Below are 18,265 nucleotides of genomic sequence, written 5' to 3'. Positions count from 1 at the left end.
CTATAAATGAGAGAAATAATGTTATCTTGGGAGTTAAAACTATAAAATCAATACACAATAGATCAAAATAGAGATAAACTACTTGATGGAAACAGAATGGCTTTGAGGCCAGCAATATTTTATTATAACCTAATACTGGAAGGTAACAGGGGCAATATAAGCTGTCCTAGATCTTTGTGAGCCAACAGACTTAAATATTCCAGACCCACTGATAAGGTCATCTCTATTACAAGGTACTAAATAATTCATCTAACACCCATGGCCCCCTGCCCTGTCTCATGCCTAATAACCTCCCATTGATGGAGATACCCTTATGTTGTAACACAGCTACATGGAAAAGCACTCAAAACTTTATATCCATAAACCTTCTTACTATTATATTATAATCCAACCCTAACAAGGGTAATAGACTGACTGCTTCATAATATTAATACAAAATAATCCTCAGGGCTGGGCATGGTGGCTTACACCTGCAATCCTGGCACTTTGGGAGGCTGAGGCAGGCGGATCGTGTGACCTCAGGAATTTGAGACCAGCCTGGACAACATGGCAAACACTTTTTCTACTAAAAATACAAAAACTAGCCAGGAATGGTAGTACAAGCCTGTAGTCCCAGCTGCCCAGGAGGCTGAGAGGGGAGGATCACTTGAGCCCAGGAGGCGGAGGTTGCAGTGAGCTGAGATGACACCACTGAACTCCAGCCTGGGTGACAGAGTGAGATCCTGTCTCTAAATAAATAATCCTCATGAAGGTAGTGGTAGATCCTTTTCAGATTTTGCCAATGACAGCATGCACAATTAAAAACATCAGTAATCCCAGTGGTACATAAAAATGTCTCTATAAATGAAATAAGCAAATTACTAAAATTACTTATATAATGTAACTCCATTTGCTTAAAATAGAAAAAAGTCCGAATGACTATACACCAAGAAATTAACAGTGGTTATGTATGCCTTGTGAAATCACAGCCTTACCATTTAAGTTGTTCAGTGTTTTAGTAATTCTTGCAAAGAGCATGTGACCTTTTTATAAGAAAATTTTAAAAATAAACAATAAGATAGTTATTAAAAATTATTTTCTGTCTCTTAACTACCTATATATATTGTGGAACTCACTTCTAAGAACTCTTTCCTATTCAGGGCCAGCCCAGTTTTCTTCACAGGCTTCACTACTGTCGATTGCCAAATCTAAAACTCAAAGGCAGGCCAAGTGAGGTGGCTCAGGCCTATAATCCCAGCACTCTGGAAGGCTGAGGCAGGAGGATTGTTTGAATTCAGGAGTTCGAAACCAGCAACATGGTGAAACCCCCTCTGTACAAAAAAATACAAAAACTAGCCAGGCGTCATGGCATAGGCCTGTAGTCTCAGCTACTTGGGGAGCTGAGGTGGGAGAATCACTTGAGCCAGGGAGATTGAGTCTGCAGTAAGCTGTGTTTGTACCACCGCACTCCAGCCTGGGCAACAAAGTGAGTCCCTGAAACTCAAAGGCAAAGAAAAATGTCCTATAGAAAATTCTAATGTTACTTCTACCATTAATTCTTACCTGAGCCAAACACTTAGGACACCTCCAGTCTCCCTTGGGAACATCATGGAGAGGTGGGATCAAGCAAAAGGTATGGTAACTGTCATCACAGCCATCACACAACAGTAGCCGGTCTTCATCATTGCCACTGCCACATAAGAGGCAGACATAGAGGTCCACCTGTAGCAGTAAAAATGGGTATAGAACAACGGAATTATGAGCTGTTATCTGATTTTCTAAAATTCTAGGAATGAAATGAATCTGAGGCATAATCTAGTCTCTTCATCCTGCTTCAAATGCTTCAACCTCTAAAAGGAATATTTTAAATAAAAATGCTTCACTTTCTATGAGGGATATTTCACAATACCTCATGCATACCCAAATCTAAAGTGTAACTTCCTAGCTTTCTCAACTGTCACGCATTTAAAGTTTGTTATTTAAAGATCTAGTTTTTAGCAGGTTCTAAAACAACAAGATGCCAAGCATGGCAGTGCACGCCTACAGTCCCAGCCACCTGGGGAGTTGAGACAGGAGGATCACTTGAGCCTGCTAAGCCAAGGTTGCAGTGAGCCCTTATTACACCATTGCATTCTAGCCTGGGTGACAGAGACCGTCTCAGAAAAAAAAAAAAAAGATACCAGATAATAAGTAATAAATTACCAACCTAACCAAAAGTAGAATTTATGAAGGAAAAAATACAATTTTTTCATATTTTAAACAAAACAGTTTTAAAGTCAATTAACCACATTAAACTACCAATTTAGGCCGGGCACGGTGGCTTAAGCTTATAATCCCAATACTTCTGGAGGCCCTGGCAGGATTGCTTGAAGCCAGCACTTGAGACCAGGCTGGGCAATCTGGTGAGACATTGTCTCTACAAGAAATTAAAAAAAAAAAAAATTAGCTGGGCATGGTGGTGCACACCCATAGTCCCACCTACTTAAGAGGCTGGGGCAAGAGGATCCCTGGAGCCCAGGAGTTCAAGGTCTCCGTAGCTATGATTGCATCACTGTACTCCAGCCTGGGTGACAGAGACCCTATCTCTAAAAAAATTAAAATAAATTACCACTTTTAATTCTAATTAAGGGGCCATGGTTAAGAAGTTCCTCTAATGCCCAGTGATAATGCATATTATTATTTGTTATGGAGTACCCTGTATGCCCCCCAAAACTCACATGTTGAAGTCCTAACCCTCAGTACCTCAGAATGCGACCATATTTGGAAATGACTCCTTTAAGAGGTAATCATCCAATATGACTGGTGTCCTTATAAGGACAAAGATATGTACAGAGGAAAGACCATGTGAAAAACAGCCATCTACAGCCAAGGAAAGAGGGCTCAGAAGAAATCAACCCTGCCAACACCTTGATCTCAAATTTCCCAGCCTATACAACTGTGAAAAAATAAATTTCTGTTGTTTAAGCCACTCAGTCTGTGGCACATCCTTATGGCAGCCCTAGCAAACTAATACATTACTCAATACTAGAAAAGCTGAACATTCAACTAAACAGGGAGTCTAACTGTTTCAGTCTATTTATTGTAGTAAATAAAAATCTAGCTCTGTCAGTTTCCTGATTGTATTCGGGAGAGAGGGTAGGGCAGAGGATGATATTTATGGAGAGAACATTCAATTAGAATAATTTCTAGTTTCAAGAAAGAAAATACTGTTTCAGGCTCTCGGAAGGTGGCAGAGAAGAACCACCAGATCCCTTCTAATGCCATCGGGCTTTACTTTCAATAAAAGTTTTCCACAAGTAAACAGCTCCCAGCCCTCTAACTCTGCCATGTCCTCCTCCCTACCCCCGACAACTGCTTTCCTTTGTTCTTTTTGTCTTCCTTCCTTCTCTACTTTCCTTTCATTCCTTCCTTCCTCTTCCTTCTTCCTTTTTTATTCCTTCTTTTGATTTCCTTCCTTCCCTTTGCTAGCTGGAGAGTTGAAAAACACTAACTTTTTTTTTTTTTTTTTTTTTTTCAAGAGACAGGGTTTCACCATGTTGGTCAGGCTGGTCTTGAACTCCTGACTTCAGGTGATCCGCCTGCCTCGGCCTCCCAAAGTGCTAGGATTACAGATGTGAGCCACCATGCCCGGCCTAACTTGGATTTTTTGATCTAGTCTTAAGCTCATGTAGAAGTGAGCTAGTGATTTACGAGCAATTCCATGTATAATGAGCTAGATTACAGTTCATTATTATTTAGTGCTAAAGTAAAAGCATTGCAGAAAAATGGCAGTCAATGCCCCCTAGATGTTACTACCATCTTTATAATAGGATCATGTATTTCTTCATTTATTAACTAATACTAGAAACTGACTTCAAAATATCTTTTTATTATCGAACACTAAATTAAACAGTCTTATTTAAGGCACAAAAGTTTAAACTGGGGGGTAAAGTAGATTAAAGAAAGGAGAAGGAAAAGAAGAAAAAGGAGAAGAGAAGGAAAAAATAAAAAGGAGAAAGGGAGATGTCACTCACAGCATTGGTGGCTTTTTTAGATCGACTCTTGGGCTTTTCCTTCTCATTTTCCACAATATAATCTTTCCTCTCAATGGGTTCTTGCTTGATGCTACTCTTCGTTTCTTTCTCTGTAGGAGGCAATTCAAAATTAACTATTTCTGTATGATGCTTTTCTCCACTTCCTCCCTCACCTCAGCATCTCCCTCCCAATGCACACACTGTACACAAACATCATTTCATGTGTGTTTTCATTTTTGTAGCAATAGCACCCAGTATACTTTATTCAAGGGCTCAAATGTTGACTACTTGGAAAAAGTGCAAACTCTTGTGTCATTTAAATTTCAAGATTTAGTTTATGTCTGGAGACGTCTCTCAAGTTTGTATGCTTTCAAAATAGGAGCTAGAGTTTTCTTAAGACTAAGACATAATATATACTCATAAAAAAAGTTCCTCTTGGCCATGACTGTAAGAGACCAACAATTCACCAACTATACCTGCTCATCACACATTATCTCTCCATGATCTAAGATGACTTCCTGGTCATCCTCCTGGTCTCCAAATTCCTGATTCTGAAGCCTGAGAAGTTTGGCTAAAACACTGGCTATCAATTAATGAACTATCATGTGGTAGGTGTTGTGGGCTAAATGTTTTCCATAAAGTATTTAATCCTTCACAACAAACCCATTTCAAAGGTAAGAAAACTCATGTTAAAGTAAGTCAAGAAATACCTCTAAGGTCACAATAGCTAGTCAGCAGTTGGGCGAAGATTACTGTATTACTTTATATTGTATCTCTATTACTTTCCACTGCATTATGCTGCCTTTCCACTAGCTCACAAATGCTTAAGTGGAGCAAATTTTAGTAACTTCTTAATTTGTATGTGCCTCCTATGTAGGATATAAGATTTCTCTTAAAAGAATCTCAAATTCACCTCTCAGTGGCTTACATCAAGTCATAGCCAGGCAAGCAATTAACTACAATTCAGATTTAGGAAGCATGTCTGTTTGCCTTGACTGAAATAGATCTATTAGACATTTAGTCAAAGACACCTGTATTTTTCACAAATTACTTCTTTTCAATGACTGTATTGATTCAAACTTCAAAGTAGCAACTCACTACAGGTGAGAAAGTCATCCACACTTCCAATACGCATACATACAGCATCTGTTTCTCTCTTCCACTAGTCAGTTAATTATGAGAACAAGGACATTGTTGATATATTAAGATTTTATTTCTCAAAGCCCAACCCAGTGGCTACTATGCAATAGCTGTGCTAATATTTTACTTTTAAATTTTTTTCTATTGACTTTTTCAGCTTATAATGTTTACTTTACGAATAATTAATTTTACTTTATTTACTTTTACTTTCCTATTCATGGATAAATTTTCTTACCACTTTCAAATTTTGGAGTTGGACAACCCATTCGACGTCTCAGGTTGTGAGTTCTGGCTTCTGTTGTCTCTTCGGGTTCTATTTTAATATTCATGGCCTAAAAAAAATTGTCATATACATGAATATTTCCTTTAAGAAGAAATATTCTTTAAAAATCCAACTGGAATCTCAAGGTGACTATATCCTACAAATTGTCTCTATTAACAGGGTATTCAAAACATCTCTCTCTTTCTAGGGAAGAGAGTTCACCTTTGAAACTACTATTAAGGCATGGATGAGAAATTTCAAAATAGGGAAAAGTTGGCCAGGCACAGTGACTCACACCTGTAATAGAAACACTTTGGGAGACCGAGGCAGGCAGATCATTTGAGGTCAGACAAAATTCAAGATCAGCCTGGCCAACAATGAAACCTTGTCTCTACTAAAATAAAATAAAAAAAAAATTAGCTGGGCATGGTGGCATACACCTGTAATCCCAGCTACTTGGGAGGCTAAGGCAGGAGAATCGCTTGAACCTGGGAAACGGAGGTTGCAGTGAGCCAAGATTGTGCCACTGCACTCTAGCCTGGATGACAGAGCAAGACTCTGTCAAAAAAAAAAAAAAAAGTAGGAAAAAGTCAAAGGATCAAGAACAAATTGTGGCTGGGCAAGACGGCCCATACCTATAATCCCAGCAATTTGGGAGGCTGAGGTGGGCAGATCACTTGACACCAGGAGTTTGAGATCAGCCTGGCCATCATGGTGAAACCCTGTCTCTACTAAAAATACAAAAATCAGCCAGGTGTTGTGGCGCACACCTGTGGTCCCAGCTACTCAGGAGGCTGAAGCACGAGAATTGCTTGAACCAGGAGGCAGAGGTTACAGTAAGCCAAGATCATGCCACTACACTTCAGCCTCGGCAACAAGAGCCAGTCTCTGTCTCAAAAAAAAAAAAAGAGAGAGAGAGAAGTGTTTCTATTCAAAATCAGGACAACTCTTATTTTCCTCCTAGAAGGTTCTTGGTTCTTATCTATTTGTTTAATGCTTTATTCAATTGTCGCACTAAGCCAAATGGCACTAAGTAGTTATATAAATGTCACAATTCCATTAGCCTCTAAAAGTTTGCTGACCTCTTCCAAGGTCTGCCAGTAATTATAGAAAATTTGGCTTCCACAATAACTTTCCATAAATTATTTTAATAAACTATTATTATAAACTACACTTCTAACATCACTAAACTGTTAAGGACTCCTTCCTCATTGAGAATGTATAAGCCAATCTCTATTATTTCTTAAAGTGTTGATACTTATTGGTAAAGCAAACAAAGCCATTTTTTAGTGGTCTGTAATGCTGAAATATTTGAGGAACTATACTTTCTCACTTTGCCCCTGTTTCTTCATACATATTAAGGATGTCCACTGCTAAAAAGAGTTTCTTCCATGAGCAATATCATTACTGTCAGGTGTCATCGAGGCAGACACAGGCATCCACAGCACTGGGGCACGTCTTACATATATATTTATAAGATCAAGAATATGCTCAAAAAAGAACTGATTCATAGATTAATGACTCTTAAACATGCTTATGGGCTTCAAATAACCATATTTTCCTTATTCTGGGCAGTCTTCTTCCTTAAGAAAAAAGGAGTCACTATGTTTTTTTCCTATCTCAACTTACCAAGTGAAAAACAATTCTTATTTATTTCTTCAGAAAACAAAATGGCTGATTTTTTAAAATTTTTGATAATCATCAAAAACCAGTGACTGATTTACTATGATTAATGCAATATGACGCTTCCCAGCTCTGAACAGTTACCTATATGTGATCACTGAGTCCTAAAACTCACATGTCCATCAGGCTAGGCAGGAATCCAAAATCTTTTTTTTTTTTTTTTTGGAGACGGAGTTTCGCTGTTGTTACCCAGGCTGGAGTGCAATGGCGCAATCTCGGCTCACCGCAACCTCCGCCTCCTGGGTTCAGGCAATTCTCCTGCCTCAGCCTCCCGAGTAGCTGGGACTACAGGCGTGTGCAACCATGCCCAGCTAATTTTTGTATTTTTAGTAGAGACGGGGTTTCACCATGTTGACCAGGATGGTCTCGATCTCTTGACCTCGTGATCCACCCGCCTCGGCCTCCCAAAGTGCTGGGATTACAGGCATGAGCCGCAGTGCCCAACTCAAAATCTTTATACCTCTGGTATGGGAACAAGATAACTAGAAAAATATTCTTTCATTCCCAGGGAAAACTTCTCAGAGCAGAAAAGTGTTTTTTTTTTAAGAGACAAGGTTTCACTTTGTTGGTCAGGGTGGTTTTGAACTCCTGACCTCAGGTGATCCACCCACCTGGGCCTCCCAAAGTGCTGGAATTACAGGCATGAATCACCACACCCGGCTGCAGAAAAGTCTTAAAGCAAATAATCCTTCTCCAGCCTGGGAAACACAGTGAGATCTTGTCTCTATCTAAAATCTTTTAATTAAGTAGGCACATGTGGCATACATCTGTAGTCCCAGCTACTCAGGAGGCTGAGGTGGCAGGATCATCTGAACCTAGAAGCTTACAGTGAGATCATGCCATTGGCCCTCCACACTAGGAGACGTAGCAAGAACATCTCTAAAATGAAGAAGAGGAAGAAGAAAATAAAATCCTTTCTTATCAATCTTTCCCTACTGACTTTCCCTCATGTGTCTCTTTTATCTCATCCTATTTATTCAGTGCCCCCTGAGGCTGCCCAATTCTTCAGCTTAGCATAAATATGTGCCACTGATTCCATAAAAAGTCTGAGAAAAGTGGGTCGGGCATGGTGATTCACGCCTATAATCCTAGCACTTTGGGAGGACAAGGTGGGCAGACCGCCTGAGCTCAGGGGTTCGAGACCAAGCTGGGCAACATGGTGAAACCTTGTCTCTACTAAAATAAAAAAAAAATTAGCTGGGCATGGCAGCGTGCGCCTGTAGTCCCAGCTACTCCGGAGGCTGAGGCAGGAGAATTGCTTGAACCTGGGAGAAAGAGGTTGCAGTCAACCAAGATCACACCACTGCACTCCAGCCTGTGCAATAGAGTGAGCCTCTATCTCTTTCCAAAAAAAAAAAAACAAAGGAAGTATGAGAAAAGTGGCTTTAACTGTCTTCTAACCACTCTGTTTAAAAAAACTCCTCATCTTCGGGCTTTCTAGCCTTAATCTTCATTAAACATCACCCAACTTTGTAAGGGTAATGGGCAATCCAAGTAAGAAGACAAGAACACCAATTCTTCCTAAGGCCTTGACTAATAACAAGGAGCTATCTGTCCCGGCAGCATAAACTTTGAAAGATTTCTTCAATTCCTTACCCCTTTGATGGTACAATTCACCCAAGTGTAAAAGCTGGAATACAAACAGCATCCCTTTGTGAGATTAACAAGGTTCAAAACTACAAAGTACATACACATAAGAGAAATCCAGCGTCAGACAGCCATTAGTATTAGGGCTTGAGAATTCTTTCTCATCAAACTCACGAAGCTCTTACCTCTGCTCTCATGCGTTTTGCTCGTCGGGCTGGGGGGCATGTTTCCGAGGGCTGCACAGACTGTCTCTGGGGAATATCATGGGGTTTGTACTCCTTGTCCTTGGTGTCTGTGGTCAGATTTGGCTTCTGTAAACACTGGAAATAACAACTGTACTGATTAATTCCCTCTTTTTTTAATCTTGGAGAGATTCAGTGGAATTTTTAAGGTATATTTTACAACTATTTATGTAGATAACATAACAAGCCTACAATTTAAAAAAATCTAAATAAAAATAAAGACAAGTCTGCAGTTACCAACCACATACGTGCACATATACAGGTAAAAAAAAAAAAAAAAGATTTTTAAAAATGTTAACAGGTAGTGTTGCTTTGACTTTTCATTGCTGACATCATCAGGTTACAACAGGCCATAGCAGTCTCAAGGCATTCCCATTGAACCATTCGGAATTTTTTTGCTTGCAATTGTCAGTTAATAGGTCTAAATTGTTAGAAAGGCCCCTTATAAGCTCCCAGAACAGTTTTCCATATTAAAAATATCTCATTTTAAAAAAGTGTTTGGAATTAAAAAATAGGGAATCCAATATGTTTGCTAGATAACTGTATAGTAACTAGCAAAGTTGTCATCTAGAGATACCGCCTGAATTGAAAACACAGGTCTTTTGACTGAAGTATTCTCCCTCATTAGGGTTTCCATTTACTACAGCATATCCCTAACAAAGTCTAACTAAAAAGGCAAAGATCAACTGGCAGCCCAGAGTAATAACTTTGGTTCTGATCAGAAATGCATCTATTCTTGCTTTGGTTTTTCTTTTTAGTTTAATTCTAAGCTAGAGGACATTCAAGGCCAACATAACATTACCACAACAAACATATTGCCACTAGAGCCAATATGAATTTCAGTTAAATACTACTCTTTCATAAGATGACCCACAACATCATGAAAAACCTTTTTAAAAGCAAGTTCTAAAGTAACCCTCTGGGATGTGTTACAGCAGCTATATTTGGAAAGAAATACATGGAAATAATAACCTTCCTAAAGTACTGACACTATGGGCACCATTACTACCCTAAAATCTCACTACTAAGATCTGGCTCCTTTCTCTCTCACATTTGCAGAAATACAGACATTGGGGGATGAACAACATACAAAGCAACAAAAGGATAAAGTTTATTTCTAATAGTTGAGAAATATACTATCAAAAAATATTGACTCATTACTTGTTAACAAGTAATAAATATACCACTGGTAACAGCATCCTATAAATATTAAATATTCTGCTCATTCTACTTAAACCTACACTTTGATTTGATACAGAAAAGTTAACTATTATATTCCTAACAGTTAAAACATTTACATTCTGAAAAAAGTTGGGTCAGCCTCAGTGGCTCATGCCTGTAATACCAGCACTTTGGGAGGCTAAGGCAGGTAGATCACTTGAGGTCAGGAGTTTGAGACTAGCTTAGCCAAGCAACATGGTGAAATTAAAAAAATACAAAAATTATCTGAGCATAGTGGCACGTGCCATAATCACAGCTACTCTGGAGGCTGATGAAGGAGAATTGCTTGAAATTGGGAGGTGCAGGTTGCAGTGAAGCAAGAATGTGTCAATGCACTTCAGCCTTGGTGACAGAGCAAGACTCTGTCTCAAAACAAAAACAAAAACAAAAAAGTTATGAGACAAATTAAATACTAATAACAGTTGAAATAAATATTTAATTTTTTAAAAAAATTAGTATAGAACATTGCCTTCTTTTCTGTAAAAAGTCTTCAATAGAGCATTTAGAGTATGTTTAATGAAATTATGCAGAGGGGAATAAAACCAGTTCATCATCTAAGTTGATCCCCTCTATGTATTCAATGTACTTTCTATTGGAGACACAAAGGTATGAGAGATTAGGAAAATACTAACGGAGCTGAATCACATAAATTCTGTTAAGTGGATGATCACAAATACAGATACTATATATGTGGTTCCTATCTCCTACTAGTTAGTCTCAGTGTTTCCATCTGTGGTCTGCTTGGTTCTGTAAGGTTTCTGGAGACCTAAGAAAATCACACCCTGTAGTTTTTTAGAAGAAATACAAAGAGCTTTAATATTTTGTTCTAAACCACAATTCAAAATACATGATATGTTAGTTTTATATCTAATGTTATTAATACACAGACATTAATTTTAACCTTTACTCAAGAAACTAGTCCTAGGCACAATCTAGGACTTAGAAGCGATTAATATCATCATCATGCCATAAACACATCATCCCACAAAGACAGAGCAATCCCTTAAGACATTCAGAAAACATGATGATGTAAGATTGAGGCCTCTGTTCCATTATAACAATGTATCAACTTTTCTTAAGCTTCCCCCCCAAAATTTTTTTTTTTGAGACAGAGCTCTGTCATCAAGCGCCAGGTGGGACGGCTCACTGCAACCTCCACCTCCTGGGTTCAAGTAATTCTCCTGCCTCACCCTCCTGAGTAGCTGGGACTACAGGCACACATACCACCACACCCAGCTAATTTTTTGTATTTTTAGTAGAGACGGGGTTTCACTATGTTGGCCAGGATGGTGTCGATCTCTTGACTTTGTGATCTGCCAGCCTTGGCCTCCCAAAGTGCTGGGATTACAGGCGTGAGCCACCATGCCCAGCCGCTTCCCAAAATTTAACTTACACTCCAGTTCACCCTTTTGCAACAACTCCTTCACTGCACACCTCTGTTTTTCATAACTATATGTTCTCCAATTCTTGCCCTACTAAGTATCTCAAAAACCAGAAACAGGTATAAAAATTTACATACAAAGAATGTTCATCATAATATTATAATACAAAACTAGAACCGAACTAAACATTCAACAATTGAATAACTGAAAATAAAGTCCAGCTATAAAAAATGGATTGCAGTCATTAGAAATCATGTCTTCAAAAAATATTCAATGATATAGCAAATGCTCATGATATGTTAAGTAAAAAAAACCCAAGATGCAATGATGTATGTGAAAAGTACACTTCCAATTTGTAAACGTATGCATAAAAATAGCCCTAAGAGAAATAACAGGTAGAAGTATTGCGAGTGATTTTATTTTTGCCATACTTTCCTCTGGTGTTTTTAAACTTTCTGCAATGAATGTGTATCACTTCCTAAAACATCCCTGGTACACAGTTAAGTCCCTCAACAAATATTTACCTATATTGTAGATGCAATGGTTACAAAAGGGTACCTTTAAATACTTATTCCATTCAGACTCTTTGTATAAATGCTTAAGTGCTTTTTAACTATAAAACTACATTGCCTTTTTAAGTATGTATGTGACACATTTCTAGGCCGGGCGCGGTGGCTCACGCCTGTAATCCCAGCACTTTGGGAGGCCAAGGCGGGTTGATCACAAGGTCAAGAGATCGAGACCATCCTGGTCAACATGGTCAAACCCCGTCTCTACTAAAAATACAAAAATTAGCTGGGCATGGTGGCTCGTGCCTGTAATCGCAGCTACTCCGGAGGCTGAGGTAGGAGAATTGCTTGAACCCAGGAGGCGGAGGTTGCGGTGAGCAGAGACTGCGCCATTGCACTCCAGCCTGGGTAACAAGAGCGAAACTCCGTCTCAAAAAAAAAAAATAATAAGTGTCACATTTCTAAAGGTTACAGCCCGCACAGCAGCAGTAAAGGGCCTCTCTCTCTCTTCTCTGTAACTTCCTCTTGAACTTACAAAGAGTTCAAGAAAAGAAAATTAATCTACTATGGGCAACTCTATCTAGCTTTGACTATAAGAGGGAAAAAGGTTCCACATTCAATATTCTAAACAATTTCATCCATGGGTCACTAAACATTCATACAATGTACTAAAAAAAAAAAATTAAAAAATACAATTTAAAAAAGGTTTTGAATGTCAGATTAGCCACTTTCTTCCAGGCTAAAAAGAAAATTCACCTGGAATCAATAAGGGAGAGAGGGAAGAAAAACAACATCTGCCAGATTTAAGCATTACCGATGGTGTGGGTGTGTGTGTGGGTGTGGGTGTGTGTGCGCGCACGCACATGCGCGCGCACGTGTGTTTTTGTGTATGTCTGTCTGTCTGTCTGTAATATTAGGACTGGACTTTGATTAGTGATTTACCCCTCAGAAACTATGTTATTCTGTTCCTACCTCTCTATAGCATAGAAAACAATTCTTAAATTATAGGGCTCATTGCTGTAAGTCCTAGAATAACTCAAAGGGTATGAATGGATAATGACACCCCTCTTCTTTCTACTAAGGCCTGAAAATAAATGGAAGTTTTTATAGGATTGTTTTATCTAAAAGTTTTTACGTGAAGGATTTCACAAATACCATTTTCGTCAGGAAATGAACATGGCTACACAGGAACTACTGGAAGAAAACCATTAGCTATGTGACATTATAAAACCCCCTGTCTTTTATCAGTGTCAACATTCTGACAATCTCCTTAGAAATCTTAGCTGGAAAAGAGAATAGGTAGGCAAGTTATTTCACAGCTTATACCTTCATATGACAGCCAGAAATACTTTAAATTCTTTAAATTTAAAGTGAATGCAAAGTTGTAACAAGTACATAATAACTCCTTGTTGTAAAGAAAAACCACCTGTAGTGAAGTTGATAAAAATTTCAGCTCTGACAATAAAAAAAATTTCCTCCAGAATCTTACTCATTCCAGAAACAAACTTCTAAGTATAGTGGCTCTCAAAGCAGAACAAAAACACTGGAGAAAAAACCCCACAAAACAAGGTCTTCACTTTTTTTTTTTTTTTTTAACTGTAACTCTAAGGCATTTTATTATAAAAAGTTATTACTCATATACATAAAGTAATATGTACTTAAAATTCATGATACATTTACTTCATTTTTTAGCTTGACCTTCTAGTAGATCCTTAGCTTCATTTATTTTGGCTGCTATATAAGGAGATCCTCCTTTGTCAGGATGATTTAAAAGCATAATTCGTCGATGAGCATCTCTTATTTTCCCTTTATTGGCAGTAGGGCTTACACCTAGTATTAATGCTGCTTCCCGTTTTGTCATTTTGGGTTCAACCCCACCTCTGTAATAGCCACCACTGAAGGCAGATTTTGGTAGACTTTGAAAAACTTGTTTTACTTGAGGCTCCATATGCTTCACGGCTTGCAAAACATAACGGCCTGCAAATCCTGCAGCTGCAATGGTCAGTCCAACTGCTACCATTGTACTGGCCATGGCCTCTGCCGCGAGCCTGGCTCATTCCCGCGCAGAGGCCGCGGCTGCCGCCCGCACGCCGGGAGCAGAGCCAGGTCTTCATTTTTTTTTTGGAGACGAGAGTCTTGGAGTCTTGCTGTTTCGCCCAGGCTGGAGTAAAGTGACGTGATCTCAGCTCACTGCAACCTCCGCCTTCTAGGTTCAAGCGATTCTCCTGCCTCAGCCTACCAAGTAGCTGGGATTACAGGCACCCACCACCATGCCCAGCTATTTTTTGTATTTTTAGTACAGACGGGGTTTCTCCATGTTGGCCAGGCTGGTCTCAAACTCCTGACCTCAGGTCATCTACCCGCCTTGGCCTCCCAAAGTGCTGGGATTACAGGCATGAGCCACCATGCCCCGCTAAAAAAAGGTCTTCTAAAAGAAGGTCTTCCAAACACAATCAATGCCTTATCATTTCCCTGGAAAGACAATGTACCAACAAGTGGTAAAATAAAACTAGTCTCCAAACTCACCCTTAAGCTGTCTCCAGACAGGAATAAGTTGTAGGGGTTGAGGATTCGTTCATAATGTCCTCGGATATGTGAGCCCACTGCTTTGCCAGGAGCAAACCCCATCTTGGTAGCAATTTTGGTCCATTTTCTATCCTTGCAAACAACTGCAAATCCACCTTCTTCTGCAACTAACTGTTAAAATAGCAAAATTAGAAACAACTATATGGAAGTCACCTCTAATCGCACCTAAGTATGACTCCAAGAGGGAAATATTCTTGGTTATGGTTACCTTTTAAAAACATGTTTTTGGTTGCAAAATCAAGGTCAAAAAAAAAAAAAAAAGTTTGGCCAGTCAAACACAAACACATACACACACACACACACACAAAATTAATTTTAAACTAGAAAATTTAAACATCTCTCTTGACAGCATGGTCCATAAACATTTTGTCCCCTCTAAGCTACTTCTCACATCCTCAAAGCAATCATGTGGAAAGAACCACATTACCTAAAACTAAATCTCTAACCAAAGAAGGGGCTGTAATACTTGGTCTTACTTTGGACTCTTAAATAAATCTCTAGAGACTAAAGACTAGGATGCATGCCAGCATGTTTGACGGAAATAATGTAAATTTCAGAATTAAATGGGCCTGGTATTGAATTATGGCTCAGATTTTATTTATTTATTTTTTCCTGAGACAGAGTTTTGCTCTTGTTGCCTAGGCTGAAGTACAATGGCGTGATCTCCGCTCACTGCGACCCCTGCCTTGCCGGTTTAAGCGATTCCTCTGCCTCAGCCTTTCGAGTAGTTGGAATCACAGGCATACACCACCATGCCTGGCTAATTTTGTATTTTTTGTAGAGATGGGGTTTCTTCATGTTGGTTAGGCTGGTCTCAAACTCCTAACCTCAGGTGATCCACCCGCTTCTGCCTCCCAAAGTGCTGGGATTATAAGCATGAACCACCACGCCTGGCCATGGTTCAGCTTTTTTAGCTTTTTCTTTATCACCCTGAACCTCAGTTTCCTTATCTGTAATAAAAAGAAACAGTGTGCAGACTTTTTGTAAAGTTCAAAAATTGCGAAAACAGGTGGCAGCAAAATATTCCACAAGGCTTCACGACATGGGAAGCAGATCATCATCACTCAACTGACTTGAGAATCTCATTTCACACATCTCAAAAAACAAGTTTGTTTTCTCTTTTTTTTTTTGAAACAGGGTCTCACTCAGTTACCCAGGCTGGAGTGCAATCACAGCTCACTGCAGCCTCCACCTCCTGGGCTCAAGTGATCCTGCCACCTTAGCCGCCTAGGAAGCTGGTACCACAGGCACATGCCAACATGCCTGGCTAATGTATTTTGTCAAGACAGGGTTTACCCACGTTTCCCAAACTCCTGGGCTCAAGCAATCCTCCCATCTCAACCTCCCAAAGTGCTAAGATTACAGGCGCAAGCCACCTTGCTGAGCACTAAGTTTGTTTTTAAGGCAAAGAAGACCAAATTCATTCTGTCAGTAAGATTATTAAATGAGTAAGATGGTCATTAGTCCTTTACCTTATTAAGCTGAAATAAGTCCAAGATCTTCCTCTCCACATGTGGAATTTTCAGAGTACTTCCCTGTAACTCCCAGTACTTTGCAATCTGGTCCAAGAAATTCAATTTTACACGAGTTTGAGCCTAAAAGACAATGAATTGCGTTTTCATCTCATTTAGCTTAAAGTTCCTATTACCTGCCCATGTGATATTTTCTTTCTTAGAATATTTAATTACAATACCATTTAAAAACTTCTTTTTAAATGCAATGCTTTCGGCAGAATCATACAATACCACTTTCTAAATTCAATGAGAAACAGCCAAAAATACACAAAATAAAGCTGGTTAAATAAGTATACATGGCCGGCCAGGTGCAATGGCTCATGCCTGTAATCCCAGCACTTTGGGAGGCCGAGGGGGGCAGATCACCTGAGGTCAGGAGTTTGAGACCAGCCTGGCCAACATGGTGAAACTCCCTATCTACTAAAAATATAAAACTCAGCCAGGTGGGGTGGGGTGCACCTGTAAACCCAGCTACTCAGGAGGCTGAGGCTGAAGAATCCCTTGAACCGAGGAGGCAGAGGCTGCAGTGAGCCAAGATCATGTCACTGTATTCCAGCCTGGACAAGAGAGCAAGACTCCATCTCAAAAAATAATAATGAGGTCAAGAGTTGAAGACCAGCCTAGGCAAAACGGTGGAACCCCATCTCTACTAAAAATACCAAAAAATTAGCCAGGTTTGATGGCATACACTTGTAATCCCAGCTACTTGGGAGGCTGAGGCAGGAAAATCACTTGAACCCAAGAGGCAGAGGTTGCAGAGAGCCAGGATTGTACAGCTGCACTACAGCCTGGTGACAGAGTGAGACTCTGTATCAAAAAAATTAAAATTTTAGTTGACTTAAATTTGATTCAGTCCCTACCACATGACAGACAGGTAGTTAAACACTCAGTAGTATACCTTGCTGCAACGTAAGTAGTAACTCTGAAAGGAGCTTAAGTAGTGCTATAAGCACAATTCCCTATCATTGTTTAAAATTATATGGCAAGTAGCCGGGTGCGGTGGCTCAAGCCTGTAATCCCAGCACTTTGGGAGGCCGAGGCGGGTGGATCACAAGGTCAAGAGATCGAGACCATCCTGGTCAACATGGTGAAACCCCGTCTCTACTAAAAAACCCAAAAAAATTAGCTGGGCATGGTGGCGCGTGCCTGTAATCCCAGCTACTCAGGAGGCTGAGGCAGGAGAATTGCCTGAAACCGGGAGGCAGAGGTTGCGGTGAGCCGAGATCGCGCCATTGCACTCCAGCCTGGGTAACAAGCGAAGCTCCGTCTCAAAAAAAAAAAAAAAAAAAAAAAAAAATTATATGGCAAGTAAACAAATTTTATATGCCCAGCTTTGGAAGTCAGAGGAGGCAGGAGGACTGAATGAGTCCAGGAGTTTGATCAGCCCAGGCAACATAGGGAGACTTATCCCTACAAAAAAAATACAATTGTATGAATTGTGTGTGTGTATGTGTGTGTGTGTGTATCTTCACATATGTAAATACATATATATTGTTGCCCAGGCTGGAGTGCCAAGTGCAGTGGCACAACCATGGCTCTATAGTCTTGACCTCCCAGTCTGAAGCAATCCACCCACCTCAGCCTCCCGAGTAGCTGGAACTACAGGCACATGCCACCACACTTAGCTAATTTTTTAAATTATTATTTGGTAGAAACGGGGTCTTGCTTTGTTGCCCAGGCCAACCGTCCTGCCTCAGCCTCCCAAAGTGCTGAGATTACAAGTGTGAGCCACCATGCCTAGCCAATTCAGTATTTTAAAGACCTGCTCTCTATTCAAAGAAATTTTCTTATTTACTCAAATACAAATCTAAAAACAGATTTATATTGGTGATTCTATAACAATTTTAATACATCCTAGTAATTTCAAAAAGGGTTCCCCTGGAATACAGGCAAACAGAACACTTACCTCCAATTCATTCAGTCTCTGGATACGTGGCGTAAAATGAAGTTTATCAACATCACATGCAAATGGTGGCTGCCAATCCTAGCAGAAAGCAAAGGCTCTTATTAGAATAACTTACAAGTATTTGACATTTAAAAATTTGTTTTAAAATTAAAACCCAAGTTAGGTAAATCTGATTCTAACCAATCAAACAAAATAGAACATAGAGTAGCAGTTTCTCAATCTTTTGTCCATGAAAGCAACA

At 39.6% G+C, this 18,265-nt stretch overlaps 1 protein-coding gene and 1 pseudogene across 2 annotated transcripts in view; both read right to left on the bottom strand.

Annotated features, from left to right (window-relative positions):
- KDM5B (lysine demethylase 5B) overlaps positions 1-18,265 on the bottom strand; it is an 85,664-nt gene that overhangs the window by 37,238 nt on the left and 30,161 nt on the right. The window contains exons 2-10 of one of the 2 annotated variants that reach the window (XM_074385022.1): positions 18,025-18,102; positions 16,077-16,199; positions 14,545-14,715; positions 8,850-8,984; positions 7,776-7,801; positions 5,851-5,932; positions 5,368-5,464; positions 3,993-4,102; positions 1,543-1,701 (exon numbers count right to left, since the gene is read on the bottom strand). In XM_074385022.1, coding sequence (XP_074241123.1) covers positions 1,543-1,701; positions 3,993-4,102; positions 5,368-5,464; positions 5,851-5,932; positions 7,776-7,801; positions 8,850-8,984; positions 14,545-14,715; positions 16,077-16,199; positions 18,025-18,102 — 981 coding nt within the window. The remainder of the gene's footprint in view (positions 1-1,542; positions 1,702-3,992; positions 4,103-5,367; positions 5,465-5,850; positions 5,933-7,775; positions 7,802-8,849; positions 8,985-14,544; positions 14,716-16,076; positions 16,200-18,024; positions 18,103-18,265) is intronic. The other variant, XM_003938289.3, reaches the window with a different exon arrangement.
- Positions 11,405-14,538, bottom strand: LOC120362725 (mitochondrial import inner membrane translocase subunit TIM14 pseudogene; annotated as a pseudogene).

The sequence above is a fragment of the Saimiri boliviensis genome, chromosome 14, assembly GCF_048565385.1.
Source record: "Saimiri boliviensis isolate mSaiBol1 chromosome 14, mSaiBol1.pri, whole genome shotgun sequence".
Lineage (NCBI taxonomy): Eukaryota > Metazoa > Chordata > Mammalia > Primates > Cebidae > Saimiri > Saimiri boliviensis.
Note: the sequence above shows the minus strand (reverse complement) of the source record. Positions and strands in the feature narration are given on the sequence as shown.